At 38.8% G+C, this 25607-nt stretch overlaps 1 protein-coding gene across 1 annotated transcript; it reads right to left on the bottom strand.

Moving 5' to 3' along the window:
* Nucleotides 1–492: 492 nt before the first annotated feature.
* LOC106151731 (uncharacterized) lies at nt 493–19493 on the bottom strand. Its single transcript, XM_086994650.1, has 20 exons — nt 19327–19493; nt 17030–17152; nt 15856–15923; nt 15179–15277; nt 14488–14601; nt 13421–13543; nt 12800–12922; nt 11982–12104; nt 11536–11658; nt 10959–11084; nt 10453–10569; nt 9954–10076; nt 9445–9564; nt 8115–8997; nt 7713–7827; nt 6645–6801; nt 6393–6494; nt 6024–6163; nt 2502–5400; nt 493–2290 (listed from the first exon to the last, which is right to left on the bottom strand). Exons 1-20 carry the CDS (start codon nt 19359–19361, stop codon nt 2091–2093), a joined length of 5913 nt encoding a protein of 1970 aa, XP_086850776.1. The 5' UTR covers nt 19362–19493; the 3' UTR covers nt 493–2090.
* Between the last annotated feature and the right edge of the window lie 6114 nt (nt 19494–25607).

The following is a 25607-nucleotide window of genomic DNA, read 5'->3' as shown; positions in this document are numbered from 1 at the left end:
AAATTTGTTAGTCGAATTTTAAATGGTACGACCCTAACCGCCCCGTATACAGTTGTATTTAATGCATGTACAAATAACATTTTAGTGTTCACGCGAACAGTATAAGTATGTGCGAAGTTTAAAATAGATATTGCATGGCGTCATTCACGACATTTACGATATAATAAAAACAACAAACAATGAACGTCTACAATACCTGCAAATACATATTTTAGGTAGGCCAGGGGATACAGGCAACAAAGAACATAATAATAGGAAAAAGGTTGGAATGAAATAGTGTGTCATTTTCTCCCTTTTTTTCATTTTCTTTAGAGCGACTGAGGGCAATTTTCAGAATTCTGCTTCCGTTCTAGCAATCTGTTCTATACATAACAGGGCACCACAATATTGACGGTTATGGAGCACGAAACATAAATTACGACATTCGTCGCTCTACGTCATTCATTGAACGTGTTACTGAGCACCTGGTACGCGTAATTAAGCAGCAACTAATAAGTGAATAAAAGTTTCATTTTAAGCGTGGATTTCCAGTAAATTTTATTAGTTTCTTATGCAACTACAAGGGAGTCGACATGCCAAGTCTTGGACCAAATTCATATCTCGTTCAGCCAAAAAAAGCTTTAAAACTGAAATGTACATTCATTAATTTCTCTGAAAACTTTTCTTGAACATCGTGTACTTTATCCTCCTTTTTATACATAAGTCCTTTTTTATTCACAATTTTTAGCGGTTCGTTAGGGTCTGAATGTGACGTCATTTTTAAACATATTTTTCTTTGACATGCAACGGTTGTCTTGCCAAAGTTCCCCCGATAAATTAATCTTTTCTGAGTTTTATTTAAATACCTTTGGTCTGCAATTATTACTGGTCACACAGTTTTCTTTCCACCTTCAAAATCTTGCACGCAAACTCTGCTCTTGGCCAAAAGTTTTACCCGTAAACTTCGCTTTCTCTTCTGCTTTCTCTTCTGCTCTACTGGCAAACGTATAAAAAGCCAAAGTGTCGATCTCGCTTATGGTTATAGTTACAGTGGGACAAACAGCACATAAACCATGGTATGGTTCGTACGTGTAGTTCCGCTTCATGTGTCTTGACATTACAAGTTCTCAATTTACCACAATGCAATTTTCCTCATGTGAAAGATGATAATTGTCAATTGCCCAGCGTTATCATAGATTAAACAAAAGGAAAAGTTTTTTGTACTTTTGTATGGCGTGAGATCAAATTTACAGTGTGCCACGACAAACTACAAGCGAACATAATGTTGTCTTTGACCTTTACGCAAGGTTGAAGCGTAATCATAGATTAAACTGTTATCAACATGTCTAACTGTTAAGAATTTTCAAAACCCCTAAAACATAAGCTTGAAATTTAAGAAATATTGACAATATCAGCAGAACAACGCAAGTAAAATGATAAATGAGGCGTCTAAAGCAAAACTTAAGGCGAAGATATATAAGCAGGGACGTGGGAGGCAAGAGACAGGAAACACCTTTGTTTTGCAAGCAAACATGCCACCCAAAACGTTCAAAATCTTGATCAATATTAAATGAGGCAAACTGCTCGAAAGGGACTGTTTCATAAAAGTCGAAAAACTGAAAACAGGTTGTCTCTACACCGTTAAATACTGTAACGATCCGAATTTGGTTGCTCAAAAACGCTTGCTGCTGTACTTGATGTAAGTTAAGGTATAATGTATTTATACTTTAACAAATGGTTCAATTAATTCTCAATTTTTGTAATAATTTGGTTTGCCTCAAAGCATGGTGCACATAGTGATTACTTAATAAACATAATAACAAACATAAGCTATTGATAACTTCTGGCACTTACTTCTTAATATAAATGAACATCCTATAAGTAAAAAAATCCAGTCTTAACCCGCACGAAAATGCAAATTTCTTAACGAAAATTCTTATCGTTGCTTCAAACGTCTAGCAATTAAGCATAATGTGAATAACTGTAAGTATGACACACACTGTTATACGCGTAATAGTGCATCAAAAATCTTCACAGCAAACACGTTTGTAAGCCAGCTTCAACGTTGTTTCCTGACTTCTAATGAAGGTATCACGTGATCCAGGCGTGGTTTACTCGCCGGGCTGGTCATTCTGACACCGCGGCACGTTACGGGCGTAGTTGCAGTTCTGTATACTCTGATCCCACACCAGAGGACCGTCGTGGCCACTGGGGCAGTTCATGACCACGGGTGTTGACCACACGCACACCACGAACTTCCCACAGTCGAAGGGGTGGGCCATCAAGGAGAAAGTGGTCGGACATGAAATTACTGGAAAACAAGGAAATGAATAATAAATTCATGGTTTGTTTGTGTGGGTGGACATTTTTACTTGTATTATTATAATATCAGCATTCGTCTCGGTAGTTGGCGTATGCCTATGCACACCACTATTCGAAATACAAAAGATCAAAACAAGAGAGAGAGAGAGAGAGAGAGAGAGAGAGAGAGAGAAGAAGAGAGAGACAGATAGTCTCCTTACCATCATTAGTAACGGTTAAGTATCCAGATTCTGACTCATCGCCAGCTATGTAATTTTCAGCTCGACAAGAGTATGATCCCGCATCCGAATCTGTTACCGATTCCAAGCGCAAGGTCTGTGAGGTTATTCCCAGTGGATCTCCATCCTTAAACCAGGAGTAGTCTGGTGCGGGATCACCAGTTGCCTGACATGTGAACTGCACTGAATCTCCAGTCGTAACAGTGGTGTTTCTGGGTCCCGCGATGACTTGCGGTGCGGTTTTACAGAAAACATCATGGTACTTGATGTTATCAAGAAGATCCACGATCTCTCGGCTTTGTCGATAAGCCTCATTGACGTCGATGCCTTCCACGCTGTTCACAAGTGCCAGAATCGAATTCTCCAGAGCGGGAATATAGCCTTTGATGCTTTCGACACCTGGTAACTGTAGACTGGTATTATAGAGCTCATACAAACGTCCAAGGTCGTACAACACACAGTCTCTAAAGTTGGCACAAAGATCCGGCGGATATGTGGTTGACGTGATATTTTCTGCGACACTGATCCACATTTCCACTAACGCCATCTTCGCTGCTTGTTTTGCCTCCTCCAGAACTATGTTCTTAGCAAACGCAGACGCTCCCAGAGCCTCTTTCAGTTCTGGATCATCCGTGATATTCGACATGGTCTCCAAAAACGCCGCCTCCATTTCCTCAGCCGTCAGATTGTAATCAGATTCACCGACCGTGACATTAACCCCGAATGATGCTAATGATCCATTTGATAGTTGAGGGGTGTCGACATCTGGGAAGGTCTCTAACATGGCCGTCACGTTATCTAACGATGCCTTGGAGTCAGTTGCAACACTTAAAAGGGAGTCAAACACGCGGCGCAGAAACCCCTCCGCTTCGTTAAAAGTCTCACATTTTTCTGCAAATATATTAACTCTGTTTTCCTTATCACTAAGGTTGTTGAGATCCTCATTAGTGCTGTTCTTGAATCCAGTGATGCTATCTTTCACATCTAGTGTTTCATTCAATAGTTGTTCTCCTGCTTCGATGCTCCCAGTTTGGCGAATCACCCGGTATAAGGTGTGCATCTTGGCGTTCACGTCAAACTCTATCTCGCGGCGTTTTCGACCGCTTATAGCGTTTTTGAGCGCACCAAGAAGTGCATTTATTGTAGCTTTAGCTGCTTCCAATATACTCTGCACTATATTTTTGAAGTTGATCCTTATCCCTACGGTCCTCCAACCGAGACTGAAGGCGTTCACTTCACACGACACGTCGAAAATAGGTAAATCGACGGTAGAAAGCTCCACTCGGAACCCACACTGCCTAACATCTAAGATGAACTGCAGCCCTGAAGCGATCAACTCAAACACTTTGAAGGCCGCTCTCACTGCAAACTTTACTGCTTCAAGAGCAGCCTTGGCAACATCAAAGGACGCTTTAATGCCTTCCAATGCAATCTTGGCCACTTCCAAAGCACCTACAGCGATGTCCAGCACCACCCGAGACTTGTCTACTACGATCTGCGCAACTGAGACACCGGCCTTGGCTAAATCCAGAGCGACCATTGGGACTTTCACGGCTATCTTGGCCAGTTCTAAGGCACCGTATGCTATCAACCGGATACCTCTACAGACCACATTAGCAGCCACACAAATGGGATTCGGTATCTCGACCATGCAGCTTGTCCACCTACAGCAAGGGTAAGGGATTTTGACTCCCCAGACTTTCTTATGGCACCATTTACATTTTAGACCTGGTATACAGATTTTTCCGCAGTCTCTTATCCTGCACAGATTATCTACATCCTTTTGCGCTGCTTTCAATTTTTCCAGAGCTCTGCGGAAAGGTCCCTTTGCGGCCTCCAGTTTCTGCTTGGCACGTTCTAGTGCTGCAACGGCGCTATCAAATGCGCCATTTGCCCTGCGAACATCTGCCTTTTTTTCCTCAAGCCAGTTCTGGGCCGTGGTTAGCTTACCTTGAGCCCAAGTTAGACCCTGCTGTGCTTGGGTTACTCGTTTGTTGGCTTCGTTAGCAAGATTGTTGGCAAGTTTCTTAAGTGCATCAATGAAGCTCCCTTCAAAAGAGTCACTTCCACCAGGCAGCAGTGCTCCCTCCACAATGTATGTCAGTTGATACCACTCTTTACCAAGCTCGGCCGACATCGTTAACCTGGCGCGGAAGAGGCTCCATACCTTTCCCTCAATGTAAGTTGTCAAACTGTTCTTTGATATAAACACGTCGGCTTCTGCTGTGATGCCCAATAAACCGGCCTCTGCGTGAAGCTGTAGAATGAATGTGTCGCTCTCTATGCCGAATGCAGCCCCGATTCCCACCCCTCTCTTCAATTTCAAGAAAAAGCCCAGTTTCTGTTCCGTAGAAACGATAGCCAAAGCACGGGCTGCTTTCTCATCGGCTAACAATTGGTAGACCTTCTGAAACCTGCTACACTGTCCCAACTGTCCCACTGAGTAAACAAACTCAATTTGAAGACCAAATATTTCTAGACCAAATACCTTAATGGTTGTCTTGTAGCGCACGCCAAATCCAGAATAATCATCGGTGACAGACGTTACTTCCCTCATGGCCTTTTGGATCGTTGCGTTTATATTTCCCTTTATGCGGTTCACCTCGAATTTGATCATCTCCGTGAAGTTGTGTTTGGCGATTTCAACATTGAACTCAACGGCGTCAAAGAAGTTCTGTGCTGCCATCTTTAGGGCGCTCCAAGTATTATGGATGGTGTCTAATACGACAGAGAAATCGGGGAATGTGAGGTTAAGTAGACTGCCTACAATTTGTTGAATGGCGGCCTTAAGATCAGCTAGGGCGGTGTGGACTAAGTTCAGCAGTGCTGCCGCGGTATTGGAGAGAAGATCCTTGAACCTCTGTAGATTTTCATTGAATACCTAGAATAAATTTCAATAACTTAAATGGATTATGAAACTTTAATTTCTGGATAGCTCAAAAATATATACTTGATTTTAAGCCCATACGCCTGGAACTGACTGCAAAGAAAGCAAATCTCCGCAGACAAAATAGAGTTTCAAGTTTCTGATCGCGTTAACAGAGTGATATTAGCATTTAATAAGATATTCTTGTGTTAGAAGTGGCTAATTGAAAATAAGTGCGTACGAACAAAAAAAAAGTTCATTAAGGTAGTTGGATCATATGTGAAAAGTATCAAAAACAAGTCGAAAACTTTCATACCGTTAGCTTACGGCCAACCAGGGTAGGCCATCATCAAACTGATGTGAGTAGACCACCTAGCGGTCAGTGAGTAACAGCATCCACTCACATCAGTCTGATGAAGGCTTACGCCCAGGTTGGCCTAACGCTAACGATATGAGAGGTTTTTTCCGCTTGTGTTTCATAATTTTCAAATATTAGTGCATGTAGTTTGATTTTTTTCAAGCTATAATAATGAAAATAATAAATACATAAATAAAAATTGTTTACAGATGGATATCATTCAATGCCAGGAGAAAATCGATTTATATAATGGTATATATTCCCTGTTAGTCATTCCTACCTCCATGAAATGATCCACGATTTGTTGGATATCTATGATATCTCTAATAAGATCAACGGTTGTCAAGTTTTTGATCTTGTCTGACTGGTCGTAGGTAACGAAAGCATAGACTGAGTGTCGGTTGTCAAACACCCAATCACCTATTGGGGAATAAAACCATTCAGATAATTTAAAAAGGCAGTTAAGCTGTTCCGTTATTTTTCTTTTGACTGTGAATATTTGATTTTCTGCAAAAGAGTTGATGTTTCGAGTATAAACGAGAAATAATACCTCTAGCCAACGTTATGTTGCTTTTGGGTAGATGTATAGATTATCAAGTACATAGACTGGCCGGCTCTTCTTACCTGCTGTTTAAACAATGTAACTTACCTAGTATGGGGATGTTCCTGAAGGGGTTGATGCTGAGCTGAAGTGACAAGAATATTCCTGGAGGGTTGGCGTTTACTCCGCACCACTGTCTTGGTTCTAGGCCTGGTAATTAAGAACGGGATAATTGACATCATAACAGCGTTGATGGGTAACAAGAATTTGTTCAATATGTTCGTGTGTGTCTGAGAGAGAGAGAGAGAGAGAGAGAGAGAGAAAGAAAGAGAGTGAGAGAGAGAGAGCTTTAGCACTTACCACCAACCGACATGTGGGTTTCCAGACTGGAGACACCCAGCTCCTTAACTCTTATGCTTCGTTGCTTGCCAAACAATTTAAACTTAAGAGTGCACGATGCAACGACGTCCAGTTTCACAAGAGCATTCCACTCCTCCAGGAATACGTGAGTAAGCAGCTGAAATTATCAAATTATATCGTGTAACAAATTTTGTGGTTAAATTATAAAGTGGTAAGTGGTTATTATCAGACTGGGGCTAGTTACCCAGTTTGACAACTTTGGCCTTGTGGAGCCAACTGGGAATGAGTTGTAGCAGCAGAACCGGTTTCAAAGTAAACCCCATGAACTTAGCTACGTATGCAAGGTCATGTTTTTTCAAATATTAAGTCAGATGACTCACAATTTGACAAACAACGCAATTGACGTCAGAGGAGCCATTTTGGCCCCTGGATCGGGACAAGTTGGTACCCTATACGAAAATGCAATAAGTATCCCGCGTAAACGCTATGAAATACACATTTTTATTTTATTAAATTGGTTTTTGAGAGTTTTTGATGAATAAATAGTTCAAATGAGGCAGATATATTGAGGTATTTGTACGTTACGTTGTTTGTATGGATAATTATTGGATAATTTACAAAATTTTGTGATCATTTTTTCATCCCGTAGTTACTTTTTCATAAATTGATGGGTGCCAACTTAAACCGGGGTAAAACCATAACCCTGGTCTCCCTTAATAACTGATATGAAGCTACAGGGCGAAAGGGTTGAGGTCGATCAGTTATGGTGTACCTAACACCCAAAATAATATGGTTATATACACCAGTAATATAGTTCTGTGGGGATTTTTTACTTGTTATTCCAGTTTTTGAAAATGAGATGTAAGCTTCAATTAAAGGTGTCTTTATAAGAAGGGAGGACGCATCGACTCTAAATGTTGATTTGGGGATCAGTTTAAACAGGAGCATCTAGTATAGCCTACTTTACTGAATTATCCTCGCTTCTTCTTTATTATTGGCATTACAATTAATTTCATTTTCAGGACCGACAAGATGAGCTAGAGATGTGTTACTGACAAGATGACTTACTGAGAGTGGGTTACGAGGAAATCCTAGGTAAATATCGGTTTCTGCGGAGATGTCGAAGATACTGACGTTTTTGGTGACGCTTCCTCCAACCCAAATGTGCGCTTTTGGAAAAACTCTGAAATTTATCAATATTTTCAATAGAAATAATATAGAAAACAACCGAAACTTGTTTTAATACATAAAGTGTTGTGTATCATCTTGTGTGTATGTGTGTTTAGAGTAATATTAGTCAGTCCCTAAGGTGAAAAGAGAAAATAAATTACACGTACAAATATATTTACATAAGATATAAAATTCAGTAACAAAATGTAGAAAACTTAAAGATACGTATTTGTATTTATATATTAATTGATGATTGTTTACGCTAAACAGAATGAAAAATAAGCGTGATCAATTCCTTACGGGTACTGGAAGAATTCATCCCCATTCCAGAACGTCAACTCAGACGCTGTATGGTGCACGTTTATCTCCTTTACTATTGACAAGCCAATACCGTTCAGGTACAACTTAAAATCACCCTTCTCTTCCATATCACTAATCACCTTCAGCTGACTGAGGAGCTCTCTAGATCCGGGAGGAAACATTAAGAAAATTGTGCCGCCATAGGCTCTGCAAATGTCAACAATAAGACAAAACTCAGTTCCGTTTAATGGCTTTGGGAGAGATATTTCGTTGCCATAGACGCTAAGGCTGAAGCCACTTCCAAACTGAAAGATGGTGTAGAGTTTGTTCTCGAACAAAGGCGCACCACGACATGCCTGTACTTTCTGAACATCTCGCCCATGCAAAAGGTCCGTCTTCAGTTCATTGATTGAAAGAATATCGAAACCCGTTGACGTGAATTTGATCCAGTTGGGCAGCGCTTTGTAGATATTCTCCAAGAATGTTGACAAGAAGGACCCGGATGTAACAAAGTCGAACACATCTTTAGGCGTTAGATTAAATGAAAGACAGTCATTGTTTCGGTCTGTTGCCAGCACGGTTCCGTCCGATTCGTCATAAGTCAAAGATCCCATTTTCATCATGAAGTTACCATTAGGGTTGTTTATTTCCATACCCGTGATTGACATTGGAAGGGCAATGTCGTTCACCTCAATAAAGACGATACCAAGTGTGAAGATGACGTTGGGGTCAGAGGTCAACTTGTACCATTCAGCTGTGGACGAAAGACGGACTTCTACATCAGCGCCCTCTGTACAGCGAGTCAGTGTGACCACAGCGCACCCTCGTGGCAGAAGTTTACGAGCTATGCTGTTACGTTGGAAGACGCTTGGCTCTTTGATTGCTGAGGTAAAGAAGTTTTGCAGAATAATTGGAAAGAATCAGTCTATGCAAGTTTGAATTAAATTAATATCATATTGTACATGTACCTTATCAACGCAACATTTACAGGAATCAAAATCTATGCAAGTATGAATTAAATAACTATGGCATTGTACATGTATCTCATAACTGCAGCATTTGATTACAATAAAACTATCTGTAAAGAGATCAACCCCTAAAATGATGGATATGCGCTGTCCTTGTATAAAAGGAATACCCATGTATCTATGAAAATAGACAATTATTCAAAAAAGGAATTCGAAAAGCTTAAAGCTTAATAGTGAAACATTCAGTTTTAGTGAAGTCAAGTGATTAAAAACCAAAAAAGAAACAGGAAGCCAATGACATGGTACATGTAGAGTAAAGATATCTAATGGAAATATGACCAACAATTTTGAAATGTTCTCACTTTCACAGCTCAGACCGTCGCTGCCGAGTTTCCCACTGCTACAATTACACACAAATGATCCAAGGGTGTTTTCGCAAATGTCTTGGCACCCTCCATTGAACGAGTTGCATTCATTTATATCTGAAATAATAACAAAAGTAGATATAGGTGCTTCTTAACCAAGAGGACAACAAATGCATGCACTTATACGAAACATTCTGGGTAGACACATCCCCTACTTCAAGAAAATTTATATATTTATAACAACTATTGGATGGAATCGCATGGGTTGGAGAAAGGGGCAGAATAAGCTGTTTTGTCATTAGATCGTAGGGAGATTCACAGAACAAAAGTTGACTTACTTGTCAAAAGAAATTTTATAGTTTACTAAAAGGCAAAATGGGTGACTTAAGAAACGCAGACACACGATGTCATTTTGACGTCATTGAAACTTTATTGTGACGTCAGCATGATGTCGATATGACGTCTAGAGGTTGCAGAGTGCCTTAATGCCTTAGAAGTGCACTGACCTTCACACGTAATACCGTCTTGTCCCAGCTGGTATCCCGAGCTACATTCACACCGGAAGGAACCAGGTAGGTTGTTACACACCTGTGCACAGCCTCCGTTATTGATGCTACATTCATCTACATCTGTAATGCATAAAAGCAAGATATGTAGGCCTACGTCACTACGTGTGCATTGAAGTACATGAAGGTCTACATATCCTACGCCATTTAATATCCTCTGTCCAAAACATACCCAACTGAAGTGATATTGAAACCAAAAATGTTTTGTTTATATATATATATTGGAACTTGTTTGTATACTTATGTATATACGTATATATTGGAATTGCAGATGTGAAGAAGCTAAATAAATTGATGGCATACCATCAGATGTCCATTTACCACCCAGCGTGTTATCTACCTACCCTCTATGTCATCTCCCTACCACCACAACCACCACCACCACTATACATTTTCAATCACATACAATCAACAGTCGCACTATCTATCATTCTCTTACCATCACAAGTGACGCCATCTGCATTCAGCAAATAGCCGTCCTGACAAGTGCAGGTGAAAGATCCGTCCGTGTTCGTGCAAAAATGAGAACAAATGCTTTGCTGGCATTCATCGATATCTGTTAATCAATAAAATAAATTGAAATAAAAAAGTGTAATAATTGACCATTCAAATAGGCTGTTTTGACAAGAAGACTAAACAAATGTTTCCAAAGCACTAAACTAAGACAGATGTGTTTGTTTGTGAATAAACTTAAATACGTTGAGTACGAAATAAACAAGTAATGATGTAAGTTAATTAGTATCGCATAATCTCATGCGCATTTTCCCGTTTTTGGTTAATTTTTTAGTTAACCGTTTTTATACTTTTATGTTACTTTTCCAGTACATCCATGTCTGCCCTTTCATGCAAAATCATGCATGGTATGTCTGCTTTCCATTTCCAGATCACGACAAATCTTTTTAACACATTAAACAACTGGATATGTGTTAACTATTTTGGCCTTACCTTGACAAGTGACACCGTCACCCATTAGCTGATAACCGGCATTACAGTCACAACTGAAGGAACCTCTATCATTTAAACACACTTGGTCACATCCGCCATTGTTCAATGCAGCACATTCGTCGAGATCTGAAAATAATCACATTGTGCAAAAGTATGATTTCGCTTAGGATGGGCGTTTGTTCGTGGGGGAGGGGCAAGGATAAAATAAATTTGCCTTAGTAAAAATACAAGGCCAATATATTCTCCTGATTACTAAAGGGTCAAAGGATAGAGATTTCGCTAGTATTTTATCTTAAGTTAGAAGGGTATTGAAAGAGGGAGAGTTTTGGTACATTAAAAATGTTGGGCATATTCAGTGTAGCCGTTCCTCAGATATTACATGTACCCCCCCCCCCCAAAAAAAAAAAATAATAATGAATAAATAAATAAATAAACATCTACAAAAAAATCAAACAAAATGAGTAAAAAGTAAAAAATAATAATAAAAAAATAATAATGATATCAAATGAGTACTGCCTTGTCGTTTTGGAAAATGCTTCTGGAACTGCCAGTTTACTCAATGACAGTGGATATTTACCAGTGCATGTGATTCCGTCCCCAGTATATCCAGGGTCGCAGACACAAGAGAAAGACCCCTGGGTGTTGACACACGAGGCCAGCACGTGGCAATTGGCCATGCCGAGAGCACATTCATCCTTGTCTGAAAACAATGTATCGGCGCTTCCAGTCAATTTGAAGAAAGGTTAGATTAGAAAGAGAAATATCTCAGAAAAAATGTTCGTTTTGACTTAAAAACATCACTTGATAAAATTATGACCGTGTCAGCACAGGATTACACAGTTAATAATGTAATATTTTTTCATATTCAAGTAATTTCAGATATGCTTCTGTTGCACACGTGCCAAAGTTTGTCACCTTTGCCGCATACTACAGCAAGCCGACTGTAACAAACAAAAGTGATATTACTGGTTTACATATAGACCAAGACGTGACAAATTTTAACTAGACCTGACATTTACTTACCTATACATGTTTTTCCATCTGAATGCAGGGTAAATCCAGGGTTACATTCACAATGGAATGACCCGACCTCGTTCACACACGTTTGTTGACATCCACCATTGTTTACCTGGCATTCGTTGACATCTGAAATTCGAATTTCCAAGTATGGAGATGGTCCACGGACACTTTAAGAAAAATATTAATATTGCCATCTTGCTCCTATAGCCTGGCCTGAATCGAATATCCAGGTAACAAATGGTGAAGATGTTGCCTTTTTACAGTGAATATGCATTTGTTCGATGTACAATTGCTCCGAGTGTTTTTTCAATACTATATCAGTAAATTGAATAAGCAAAAATAGTTGACTTTTATTTAGAAATTTGATGAAGCAGAAAAAAAGTTTTGAATACAATTTTACAAATATTTAAATATATCAAAATTAAATAAATTACGTATTAAGGGGAGATTAAGGGTAGAGGTTGAACGGTGTGTCGTGTACGTGACGCATCGACAGTTTCTCTGCATACAATGCAAAGATGCGTGTATTCCACGTATAAATTGCGCAGGTCTGTAGCCGGCAAGGTAAAAAGTTTTTTTTTTTTCTGAAAACGTAGACCTTTTTTTGTCATTAATTGACCCAACTTCAGAAATGCCATAGTACCTTCAAGTAGACAAAATTTTGGGTTACAAAGGGCAATTTACGTTTAAAAAGGCATGCTGCTTTCCAAACACCAATCCCCCTTCCCGCTGCCTAAAAGCCTACCGCTAGCTAGCATTACATATAGCTTTCACTGCGTGTTCTTTGAGAAATATAAATAACACAATTTTTTCACAGTTACCATTGCAAGTCTTGCCGTTGCCGTCCAAGGTGTACCCGGCATTGCAGCTACACTGGAAGCCACCGACGGTGTTTGAACAACGGTGAGCGCAACCAGAACTGCCGGCAGCACATTCGTCTATGTCTGCAGAGATTGGTCAAAAATGGCAGAAAAATGAACATTAGATTAGCATATAAACACAGTGTATGTATCAACATGCAAAGCTACCAATTAAAGAAAACTTTGGTTTGTGAACCTGCCAGTATACGGTTGTTTTATTGTACCAGCACGTTATCAAGTAGTATATGAAAAAAATCTGACAGTCATGATCAGCTTCAGCTTAATTATGGTATTATCAAAACTGTTAAACTGAATATTGTTTGAGATACTATCATATTATGGTTGACATATGTATTTTACGTATAATGAAAACAACCCGTTTATCACGATTTGATTATTTTTTATCTTGCTCCATCAGGTGTTATCAAGCATCTGCCTAAAAAGAAATTAATGAAATGAAGCTCTTTTCAAAAGAGCAAATAATACACATATATTTCTGACTAATATAAATAATGTAGGTGCACTTATTGCTAACGCACACTGCACCGAATACTGATAATCTTCATTGTGAGTGCCACCTACCGTCGCATCCTCTGTTGTTCGACGCGAGCCTGTATCCGCTACTACACCTGCAGACAAAGGAACCTCGCAAATTAACACACTGCTGTGCACATCCGCCGTTATTGCTACTGCATTCGTTAATATCTATAATAATAATAATAATAGTAATAATAATAATAATAATAATAATAGCATTTATTTAAAGTCTAAAATACTTAAAAGTTCAGTAGACATTACAATGATAAAATGATTAAATATTGCAGTATTAAAAAACAAGCTGTAAATCATAGACATCAAATTAAAGGGTGCACTTCAAATAACAACAATAGTTTTACAGTCAAATCAACTTTCTTTGAAAAAAAAGATGTAAAAACATAGTTAAGACATTAAATTAAAGGGTAAATTAAAAATTACATTAATTATTCTCAATTCTTTAGGATAGAAATGTTAATTATCATATTTGACGTATTGAATGGGTTGCCATGACACCATAAAATTAATATCAATATATCCGTATTTTAACGATGCCAATGTACAGTGTACAGTGCATGTACATTGTAAATTGTTCTAATATTGTTTGAAGTATACATGTGTATTTCTGTTAAGATGTATCGATTTTCTCGGTTTATTTCATACTCACACGTGTTTTTAATACAATTACATATTTAATATATGGTTGCTACAATTTAAGTCTCAGAGTATGGTTGCTACAATTTTAGTCTCAGAAGTTGTATTTATGGTTACAACCATTGTTCATCGTCTGTTTACAGAACCATATATTGTGAAATGAGTAACACGTATGGAATCAAATTTTACATTTGCCGTACAAACATTGGCTCGAGTGACTTACTATTGAATATAAATATCAAAGACGTACCAGTGCACATGCAGGAACGTACAGGTACGGGGGACTTGTTTTTAGGAGAGGGCGCTGTTTTATGACTGTTCCAAAAAATACTGTAGCTAGGGGTTTCTCCTTCCCGGAAACATTGTGTCTTTGCTTCCGCCATGACTAATATTTTAGGGAACGGTAAGCCCGGCCTAGCCACCCACAGGCATATGAAGTGGAAGCAATTTCTCAAACTTACCGTTCTGACAGTTGACACCGGTGTATCCGGCTGCGCATTGACAGGTATAGCGATTCACTTCATTTACACAACGTGCACCATTTTGACAAGGACTGCTGGCACACTCGTTTATATCTGTAGAAAATCACCATTTTTTATTATACAAAAGGACATTTAGATACATGTACCCCAACGTTTAATTATAGATACTGTGGGCATTATATGCCCTGTAATGAAACGCTGTGCAGTTAAGTTGGGGAACTGCATAAAATGGCTTGAGAGTCATGACGAAGAGCAACATTAAATCGACAGTTGATTGGGTAAGCTATAGAAAATACTTAAATAAGTCCAATTGCTATTCCCAGAAAATACAACTACTAGTTTTTTAAAACTTAAAGTTTTTTTTTTTTAATTAAAATGCGTGATCTCAGCAAAAGTGAGGGAAACACATTTTCATTTTGCACGAATTAATTAATACCGGTACAATCATTTCTTCACTTAACTTTTTCTGGCATATTGCTTTAGTTTGTCATTTAAGTAACTCTTAAATTTTTTGACAAAAATTTAACAAAGCTTTGAAACCTTTAAATCAACGTTTTAATTCCAACTCACAAAACATTATTTGTAGAATTAATCACAGTGTTTCTTTAGCTCTGCATTAAAGAGTTATTACCAAACGAAACACCTGATAAACAAAATCAGGGAATCTTACCTGCACATCGTGGTAGGGCGTACCCTGGTCGACAAGAGCACTTGTTAGGAGAGACGCAGGTTCCGCCGTTAGGACACGACTTGCTGCCATAGCAAAGGGCTGATTGAAAAACAACAAATGAAGGATTTATAAGATCCGGGTAGAAGCTAAAAAATACCGCTGTGGGCATGGTATCGATTCGATGCTGTGTTGTACTTATTTTAATAGCACCCTTGTGCCGTTCTGCCTTTGTTATTATAAATCGTACCAGGTACAGTGACAGTGTAATTGTTAGAAGTGCTGTACAGAAACTCAACTCTCTTCCGATAAGCTGCTTCTTTACTTTTGTTATGTTATTATGTTTAATATAATTTTCTATATAATTTTACATGCTATAAGGATACCCTCTACCTTCTGCGCGTTCTTAAGAAACCAGGAACCGGGTGCTTAGTGTTTACCAGTATTATTTGTTATAACACTCCTGTTCTATTGTCAACTGCACCTGAATATGAATCATGAACTGTTAATAATGATATCCACTCCCACTCCCATGATTCCAGGAACCGGAACAGGATCCTTGGTATATAGGCAGCTGCGGTTAGATTGCTTTTTCTTTTTACACTCATTATCGCCGAAACCGTAACCTGGTTTCTTCCAACTATCTTAATTTCGATGCAATTAAGCATCAGTCCACATACCTTGGTTACAACCTGGATCGGTCCATCCGTTACAACACACCTGCCTGGAACACTGGGAGTTCACGTTTCTGTAAAAAGAATCCAATTGTATAGATGAATAAAGATTATTATTATTATTATTATTATTATTATTATTATTATTATTATTATTATTTAGAAGAGGGTACGTCACGGCCCGGAAACTTTTGGTCAATTTTGGTTTAAATGAGATTGTTTTTTGACCTACAGTGTACCAGAGACCAATCCAAATTTATTTCCATCCCAAACTGATACTTCTACAATATATTGTGTACTGTTCTTTTTCCCTTATTTCCAACCGTAGAGTGTATATCCTGCCGGTGAAATGGTTATCCGGGCTCAGATATGATAAGTAGGGTTATCCGGAGTTAGTATATGGGACGAATGTCACCTGTACAAAGTAATGGGAAGCGGACTACCATTCCTGTTACACTTGGTTATCTTAGGCCCCTATTTCACACAGACCACGAATCCCACGAATCGCCAGGAATTGACAAATTTCAGGATTCGTAAGGATTCGTGAGATTGTGCCAGTTTTCTGGTCTAATTCGACACTCTCACGATTCAGTTACGATACAGATACGATAGTGTTACGAATATTCGTGGGATTCGGCTGGAATCGTGAGATTTTGCCAATTTTCTGGTCTAATTCGACATGCTCTACGATTCAGTTACGATACAGATGCGATAGTGTTACGAATATTCGTGGGATTCGGCTGGAATCGCACGAATATTGTCCAGAAATTCACTACGATTTTTTGGAATCTGGAGTTCGTGGCCAAAACTTTGAACAGCTCAATTTTTTTGCCACGAATTCCCGATTGATCAAGAATTGCAAGAACTGTCTACGATTATATACCAATCTGTTAAGAACTTCACGAACTGATTACGATTCAACCACGAATCCTGAAATTTTCAATTCCTGGCGTTTCGTGGGATTCGTGATCTGTGTGAAATAGGGGCATCAAAGTTTTTGCCACCAATTCCTGTTGGTCAAGAAGTGCAAAAACTGACTACGAATATATACGAATCTGTTAAGAACTTCACGAACTGATTACGATTCAATCACGAATCCTGAAATTTGTCAATTCATGGCCATTCGTGGGATTCGTGGTCTGTGTGAAATAGGGGCATTACATAGAACGAGTCGTGTTACCTGTAACGAGTACATCTCTTCCATCCCAGAAAACCGCAGCTAGTCGTATACCGCTGAGATTTTGTGCAGGTGTAGGTTTGTGTGCAGTAAGACCCCGTCACAATGGGCACTAATGTTGCCAACCTGCAGGGAAAGTAAACTAAAACACTTAAAACGCGACTCCCAATGTATAATTAATACAATAAACAGGATTATTATGCTGATCAGACACAAAAGTGAACTTATTCGGGCTCAAATAGTTTACATTTTTCTATATCTATTGGCACACTGCGCCGGAGCCTACGAAAACACCCACCTCCTATTCTATTTACCTTTGTTAAGAAGAAAGAGATGCAACGTGACGCGACAGGGAAGTCATTTAACGGATGTTAACGGAAATTACCGTTTGAAAGAATGTAACCGCGAGACATGGACAGTCGTGTTGTGAATTTAAGTTAAAGGTGGCGATTTGTTGGTACATAATTATGACCTTTTGTGGCGTCACTTATAAATGGTGCGCCGAAGTCCTAGCACTACGACATAGCTGGAGTAAAGAGAGTAAAATGTTATCAAACTTGTTCGCGAACCCATAAAAATTACTTTATTTGCGAAAGATATGCTTTAAAGTGGGACGGTGGACACACAGTTAAAATTTGCAATTTTATAGTCCCGAGAATTTATAACACAGGGTGTTATGAAATCCATATCAAATCGCCTTATAGTTCTTTAAAAATAAATGTTATCATAAAAAAAGCATCAATGAAAATCTATCAATAATAATCTGAGATCGATAATTGTAATGTGCGATGTACATGTATTTTGATCCTCAGATAAGATATTACATCTTTTTAGTTGATCTTCATACATGTAGATGCGTCATTATGATAACTCATGTATTAGGGTGTTATGAAGAAACGAAAACGGAGGCAAAATGACCAGTTTAAGGGTCTCAGTATTGGTGACTGTACCGCGCTATGTGAATAAAGCTTACAGTATTTTGACTCTCAGCTTGTCCTCTGCACGCTTGAGTGTCGCAATTTGATAGAAAGTTAAAAAGGACAAATCTCATTTGGCATTGGGCCTACAACAAGACAATGGCACATTATGTTTGTGTGAAAAAGAGGTTAACCAAAATTCGAATAAATTACATTATCTATCAGACGAGAGCACATATTTGCGGCATAAACCCGATAAATGACAATAGTAAAGGTAACTCTTATTAATATCAATACACTTTCTTTTGTAAATGTCTCCTTCGTCACCTTAGCCGCGGTCACTTTTATCTTCCCAAATATCATGAATAAATGAAAGAATGAATTAAAATATATAAATGGCATTTTTGAATGAATCACATCTGTCCTTAGCGTTAACCACGTCCTTGTTTTATAGTGTGATTACTGTCGCATATAACGACTCTCTCGTGTCTTCGTACTGTCTGGATTGATATATTCAAAACGACTGGTTATGCTTAACCATATACGCTAACCAGTAGAACCCTATAGATTTTTTTCCAAGACTGCCACGCTCTGGTTCTTCTTTCAGTTTAGATGAACTACTACATGTAGTACTAGATTGGCGAATGAATAAATAAGTAAATAAAAAGTAAACAAGCAAACAAATGAATGGATTTACTACGAGTAAAGAGCTCGAGGAAGAAAAAAGACTAAAAAATGTAAAAAAAAAAAACGATAAATAAGAGGAGATGAAGCAATAAATAAGCAAGATTTCATTTGGAAAAATGTAGATAAATAGCTAGAACTTTTGAATAAATAGACAAACTACGGGAGAGAGAGAAATCAAATAAAATAAGATGTAAAAAACGTAAAAGACGTAAGAAAAAGAACAATAGAGCGCAACGAAATATTGTTTATTCCTTGGAATATTGTAAATACAGTGAGACACGTGAATACAGGTAAGCATGCACTGGTAAATACTGTAGAGTACCGTGAAATACTACAGAATACCGTAGAATACCTCGAGATACAGAATATGTGAATACTTGAAAGATTTTTGACGTTTATTTTACTGGACTGTCCACTGCCTATTCATACACTTATCTAAACTACCCTAGCAAACACAGGACTTATTATAACGTAACCATAACCATAGGTTAACGTTAAAATAACGTTCGGTGTTTGCTCGGACAGACAGATGGTCAGCTCAGATGAATGACCTGTACCCGGGCTGTTGCATTAATGACGAAAAAAATCGGAGAGAGAGAGAGAGAGAGAGAGAGAGAAAATTGGAGAGAAAGAGAGAAAGACAAAGAGCTGAAAAGGAGAATGAAAAAGGGAAAGACCACAAAGACACAAACTCACCAACCAATCACTAGCAACAGATAAAGGGCGTTCATCTTGAATCTTCTTCACGGAGAACAACTCACGTCTGCCGCCTCTGCAGGACGGGTGAATTATACGTGTTGAAATAATAATACGGCGAATAATATACACCGAGAATCAGTTCGTTATCCATGATGCGGAACATATTGGTTTCAGACACAGGGCCCTGAACGTGCATACTTAGTCTTTGTTACCTTGGCAGATATTTATACCTTAAGTATTTTGAAGTATTTTGTTATTTGTGTGGCCCAGTAAGGGGATAGAAAGTTTTATTGTATTGATTCCGGATTTTAAACTGTTTAACTAGTCATCGATCATAGCGTTGGGATGATGGATTGTTTGCTAAGAAAAAATAAGGAAGAACAATAATACGTGTAAAATATAAGGAAGAAAAACATCGTTCTTTCACTGAGGTGTTTCATTGATTGATGCATTTATGTCGTCCTTCTATACAATTAAAAAATTATGAAATTAAGATTAAAACCGAAAAACCTGAAATCTGAAAATACCATCTGAATTTGGTTTAAATTTTTGACTTGTACTTTTTTCATGTCGACAAATGATCAGCTGAATCTACCGGTATATCACAGTATATTGGTAACTAAATATACATGGTAACTACCGGTAAATACATACATATAGTACTGGTAGCAAAAATGGCCTCAACGTTGGCATAGTATAAGAAAAAGGTGACAATCTCCAGAAAAAGCACCACTGGATTTGATATACTCCTACATGTATGTGAAAATTACTATTTATGACAAGGTGCGACGTGTCATACCCGGACTTAAGTGTCAAGGCTTTTGTCAGTGGCATTTGATGGTCAAAATTTATGGATAAACTTGGGTTTGGCAATTATGACGCACACCTCAGCGTCGTTAAGACTGGGGGCATTTCCCATTATTATCCAAAACAACTCACCTTTTCAGTGAACTAAAAATGAGGAAGTGATGAAATAAAATCCATTCCGTACAAACTGTTGATAATGTCTTAAATTCATAGGGTCTATGCCTTAATTCGAGTCGTGCGACATATAAGAGGTCACAAAATACTTGGAGGGGTGGGGGAGAAGAGGCGAATATAACATTCACTTTAAAAAACTGTTGACAGGTACATGGTCGGACAGGAGGCGGACGCTCTTGACACAAATAGACAATTATTATCCTTGGATGAGAAAGGAGGAGCTTCTGTACTGTCCATTGGGCCTATTCACATAAACGCCGAGTGCGGTCACAGCAACGGTCATTTTTCACAGCATGAAAACGGATGGTTTGGTAACCACATATTTCTGCTGCGTCTACTCGTTTCTTTGGATGATCTCAAAATATTGCACATATCTGTAATTGTGTATAACAGCATACATCATCTATAATTGTAGGTCTTAGGTAGGTGCCACGTCGCCTGCAACCACACAATGAATATGATTTTATTTTTGGCCAGCAGTTTTAACCATTTATATTACTGAATACGTATTCACTAGTACATCCAGCGTAAAACGACTAAACGATATTGTCAAACTGGAGTATATTAACCCACAGTTTGTGATGCCTATCTTTATCGTTCTAACTTTGTCGACAGGTGCGCGTTACAAATTAATACAAATTTAAACTGTCATGAGATAATGTTTACTTTTCCGAGTACTTATTATCTTTCACATTTCATCTTGTCTTCTCCGTGTTTCTTTAACAAGAAGAGCGACTTCTCTTGACAGAAAAAACACTAAAAGTATTTTTACACTTGAGTTCTTAACGCTACACGTTTCTTAAAGAAGTTTTCCTGAAATTTGATTAATTTAATATTGACAAACGCGTTATCTAATCTTAAGACATCTTTTATGGCTGTTTATTTGCTCCCAACTTTCTATGTAAAGATCGAATTTTTGTGTAAAGAGCGAGATCAGGGATACAAATAACACTCCTTATTTCTTAAGAGCAGTAAAAAGTCTCTTAAGTGTCAATTGAAGTCAAAGGTAGAGGTGGGGCCGGACAGGGTTAAAGGTGGACCGGTTTCGGTCCTTAGTTTATTTTTCATCACCTGGCACTTTAATAGAAACTATGAATCGTTCCACTTGCGCTAACACCTCCCAGAGCAAATTGTAAATACATGTGTAACAGTGGGGTAAAAAATCTTTAGTTAGAGACCAAGCTCCTGGCCTATGGGAAATAACTTATTGAAGTACCAAGCAGACAGCAATGAAAACGTAACCTCTGTCGTTTGTGGAGGTACATGTGCCTGTATATGCTTAAGCCCAAAGGTCGGCCCTCCCCCACCCTTACCCCACTCCCGTGCAGTCGCAAACCAACATATTGGACAAAGTACATGTAGTACTCGATTTAATAGGAAGATGAAACCACTATTTAATTATGGGGTATTTAGGGTACATTCAAAAGACAGGACGACAGGATATACAAGTATCTGACGATCTTATTCGAAAGCTGTCTGAACAGTTGCGTCTTCCGTCCCTATTCTAGATCAGTGAAAAAGCAAACATTGAATGGATTAAAAGAGATGGATAAGCACACACTGTACTGTAGCTAGGAATCATTAAGTAATTACTTTAACAGCACTACAAATCCTAAAACAGGAAGGCCATTTATTACAACGTAAAGTGGCAGGGGTACTAGGCCGTCTTCTGGGTCTTCCGGAAGACGGTCAGATTTTCAAGTTTACATTGACGGGTATCTAATTTTTTCTGTCGGAAGACGGTCAAAAAATGGAGGATGGACCAACAAATATAATATGGAAGACTGTCAGAAAATATCTCTGGATCCGTCCCTGTACTTGAGTGTTTAATCACCTCAATTTATCGCTTCTCGTCTCAGTTTATTTTTATTCTTGAATTTGCATCCAGTGCTCTCGTTATTCACCTGTATAACTTTCGTAGACGATTATTTCAGTAGCAACTACATGTAGCTATTGCTCTTGTCCCTTTTTGTACCTGTGTGTTTGGGATCTAAATTCATTGGTCGAATTTTAAATGGTACGAACCTAACCGCTCCATATATTTAATGCATGTACAAATAACCGTTTAGTGTTCACGTGAATAGTATAAGTACATGTATACTAACAGCCAATGAAAATGCATCAGAAAACTTTCTTGTATTTTTTTACCTAGAATCGATTCCAACAATTTAAACGATTACAAATGCACTTGTGGGCTGACCACTCGGACGTTTAAAATTTCCGCTTCAGTGATTTTGTGACCAGCTTATAAAATACCCAAAGTGGTATTTTACACCACTTTGGGTATTATATAAGCTGTTACAAAATCACGTGTTTTTCCTGTCTTGTGATTGGTTTGAATTAATCAGTTTCAGTATATGGTGATTAATTAAGCCTATTTAAGGTAGTCACCAAATCCAGTGTGAAACATAACAAAAAGTTCAGTGATGCCACCTTTGACACTGAAAGAGTGACTGCGGGCCCTTGGGATGATGGAGACTGGGCTGAACCAAACAGATTTGATTGCGTGACCTTGCATTTTAATGATCTTTTCTGACCTTATTTCACCTTGTGTAACTGAATAATGGGTCATATTTCACATGTAAACTGTTATTTACTTAATGTGCCAAAAGAACAAAAATATTATTTTATAAATAAATGATGCTTTTTCATTGACTGTCAGTATATATGACAACTTCAAAATAGATACTGTCCCACTGCCTACGGCGCCGCAATTTCATCGACATTTACGATATAATGAAAACAACAAACAATGGACGTCTACAATACCTGCAGGTACATATTTTAGGTAGGCCAGGGTAGACAGACAACAAAGAACATGAAATTGTGCGTCACTTTCTCCTTTTTTTTCATTTTCTTTCGAGCGACTGAGGTCAATTTTCAGAATACAGCTTCCGTTCTAGCAATTTGTTCTATACATAACAGGGCACCAGAATATTGACGGTTACGGAGCACGAAACATAAATTACGACATTCGTCGCACGGGGACAAGACAAAGGCCCGTATTCCAAAATGTTCCTTAAAATAGGCCTAAGTTCAACTTTCATAAAGGTTTCCTTTAATGAGGTGTTCCTTGGTAAAGGAAGTCCTAACGAAATGGTATTCTAAGACCACACTTCTGCCTCTCCTTTGATAAGGAATTACTTTGACAAAAGTCAGCATTTAGGTAAGGACCCCTTTACACTGGCCGGCGTCCTTTCTGCGTCCCTTCTGCGTTCAAAAATGTGGTCAGGACGCCCAACGGTCGACAAAACAATTAAATCGTGTCTCGGTGTAAAGGCGTCTGCGTCCCTTGTGCGTCCTTTGAGCGACCGAATCTTGATTTTACCTGTAAAACTGCGAGCAACCTGACTGCCTTGCAACCCAAGGCGTCCATTGCGATGTTTGAGCGACCATTGAGCATTCTTGCTGCGTTCTCTGTACCTCAAAAAAAAAAAAAAAATGGATCGTTTCATGAATTTTAGGGGAAAAAACAATCGGAGACCGATATGAGACCACTGTTGCCTTAGAATTCCTGTCTGGTGAAAAATGCCTTAGCACGGCCCCGTTTGAGAGTGAACAAAATGTTCTACGTGTCGAACACTGGACGATCTTTAAGTTTTCATTCTGCAACCAAAGCGATGCTTGTGCCGCCTTTCTACGACCGCGGCGATGCTTGTGCGTCCTCTCTGCGACCACGGCGATGCTTTTGCGTCCTTTCTGCGTCATTGAGCGACCATCCTCCATCGCGTTCTCTCTGCGATTGTTTTGAACATGCTCAAAACTTTGCGGCGTCCATGGCGTCCTCGGCGATGCTTGGACGTTCTTTGTGCGACCTTGGCGATCACTGTGCGTTCTTTGAGCGTCCGACGGCGTCCTGGCCAGTTTCATGGTCACACAAAGGACGCAGAAAGGACGCCGTCCAGTGTAAAGGGGGTTTAAGGGACACTGAGATAAAGGAGCTCCTCATTGGTTAGAGTAGGCCTTTGTGACACCCTCCTCATTAAAAACGCCTCAGTAATGTTGTATAACTGGGGTAAACTGATCAACTTCAGTCATACAACAGCGCATATGGACATTATCACTGCATGTGGATGTTTTGATCTAAGCCAAATTTAGTGAATAAAGCAAGTATACCAAGAAGAGAAAGAATGGTTTGGAGGATGAGAAAAACAAAGTCATAGCCCTTTTCTGATATCGAAAAGCAGCTACTGATGCAACTAGTCAACAGAGAAAAGCCTATCCTCGATCAAATGTTTTACTTCCGCCAAGGAGGTTTTGTTTTCACCCCTCTTTGTTTGTCTGTCTGTCTGTCTCTCTGTCTGTCTGTTTGTTTGTTTGTTTTTCATCAACATAACTAAAAAAGTTACGGGCCGATTTTGATGAAATTTTCAGGGTAGGTCAGAAATGGGTTATATTAGATTTGAGTAGTTGATGGTGATCAAGATCAATAATCAATCAATAATCTAAAATGACCAAAAATGTTATGGGCCGATTGTGATGAAATTTTCAGGAACTGTTACAAGTGGGCCAAGGAACAGATGATTAGTTTTTGATAGTGATCCGGATCAATAATCAATCAATAATCAAAAATCGAAAAACAAATCATTAAAGAATGAAAATTGGGTGGAGACTTTGATGCTTTCTGCGCTCTCGGGGTGCTTTTCTAGTTGAATTTAATGATTTTGAATTGTTATCTTCAGGAACAACTTTGTGTACCAAGACTACTGCGCAACCCCGCATCGAGCTCGCAGAATCAGTTTTTCTTCAAAACAAATGGGTTCAGCAACTGCCCTGCGAAACGTTTCGCAATTTGTGCACTTGCGCAAAGTCCATTTTTTGCGAACAGACCCTTTCACGAACTTTTCGTAATATAATTTTGCGCAAAATCATGCGTTATTTGCGTACAGCTCGGACCCAGTCGGCAAGTCTTTGCGCATACTTACCCTGGCGTTCGTGCAGCGCAATGGCTGCAGCTTTTCTTGTCCTTTGAAACGAAAGTATGCGTTTTTTACATGCCGCGAGGAGACGTTTTATAAGAGCAGACAGAGAGGGGTGTTCTGAGGAGGTACAGGCTATCCAAGAAGGGCATCAGACTGCTGACGGAGAAAATAGAAGGCCAGCAAGGTCTCAAGCACTGTCCCCCACCACACAATTTCTTGTCTGCCTTGGCGTGCTTTGGAGAGACTGAGGTCAGTTTTCAGAATCTCGAAACCTTGTCTTTCAAACATGTTCCATACATAAAAGACACCGGAATATTAACTGTTACCGAGCATGGAGCATAAAGTACGACATTAGTCGCCAGAGGAGCAGACAAA

This window comes from Lingula anatina, chromosome 8, assembly GCF_051362555.1.
Source record: "Lingula anatina isolate TDL-2025a chromosome 8, LinAna3.0, whole genome shotgun sequence".
In the NCBI taxonomy this organism is placed as follows: domain Eukaryota; kingdom Metazoa; phylum Brachiopoda; class Lingulata; order Lingulida; family Lingulidae; genus Lingula; species Lingula anatina.
The sequence above is the reverse complement of the archived record's forward strand: the minus strand, read 5'-3'. Positions and strand labels throughout refer to the sequence as shown.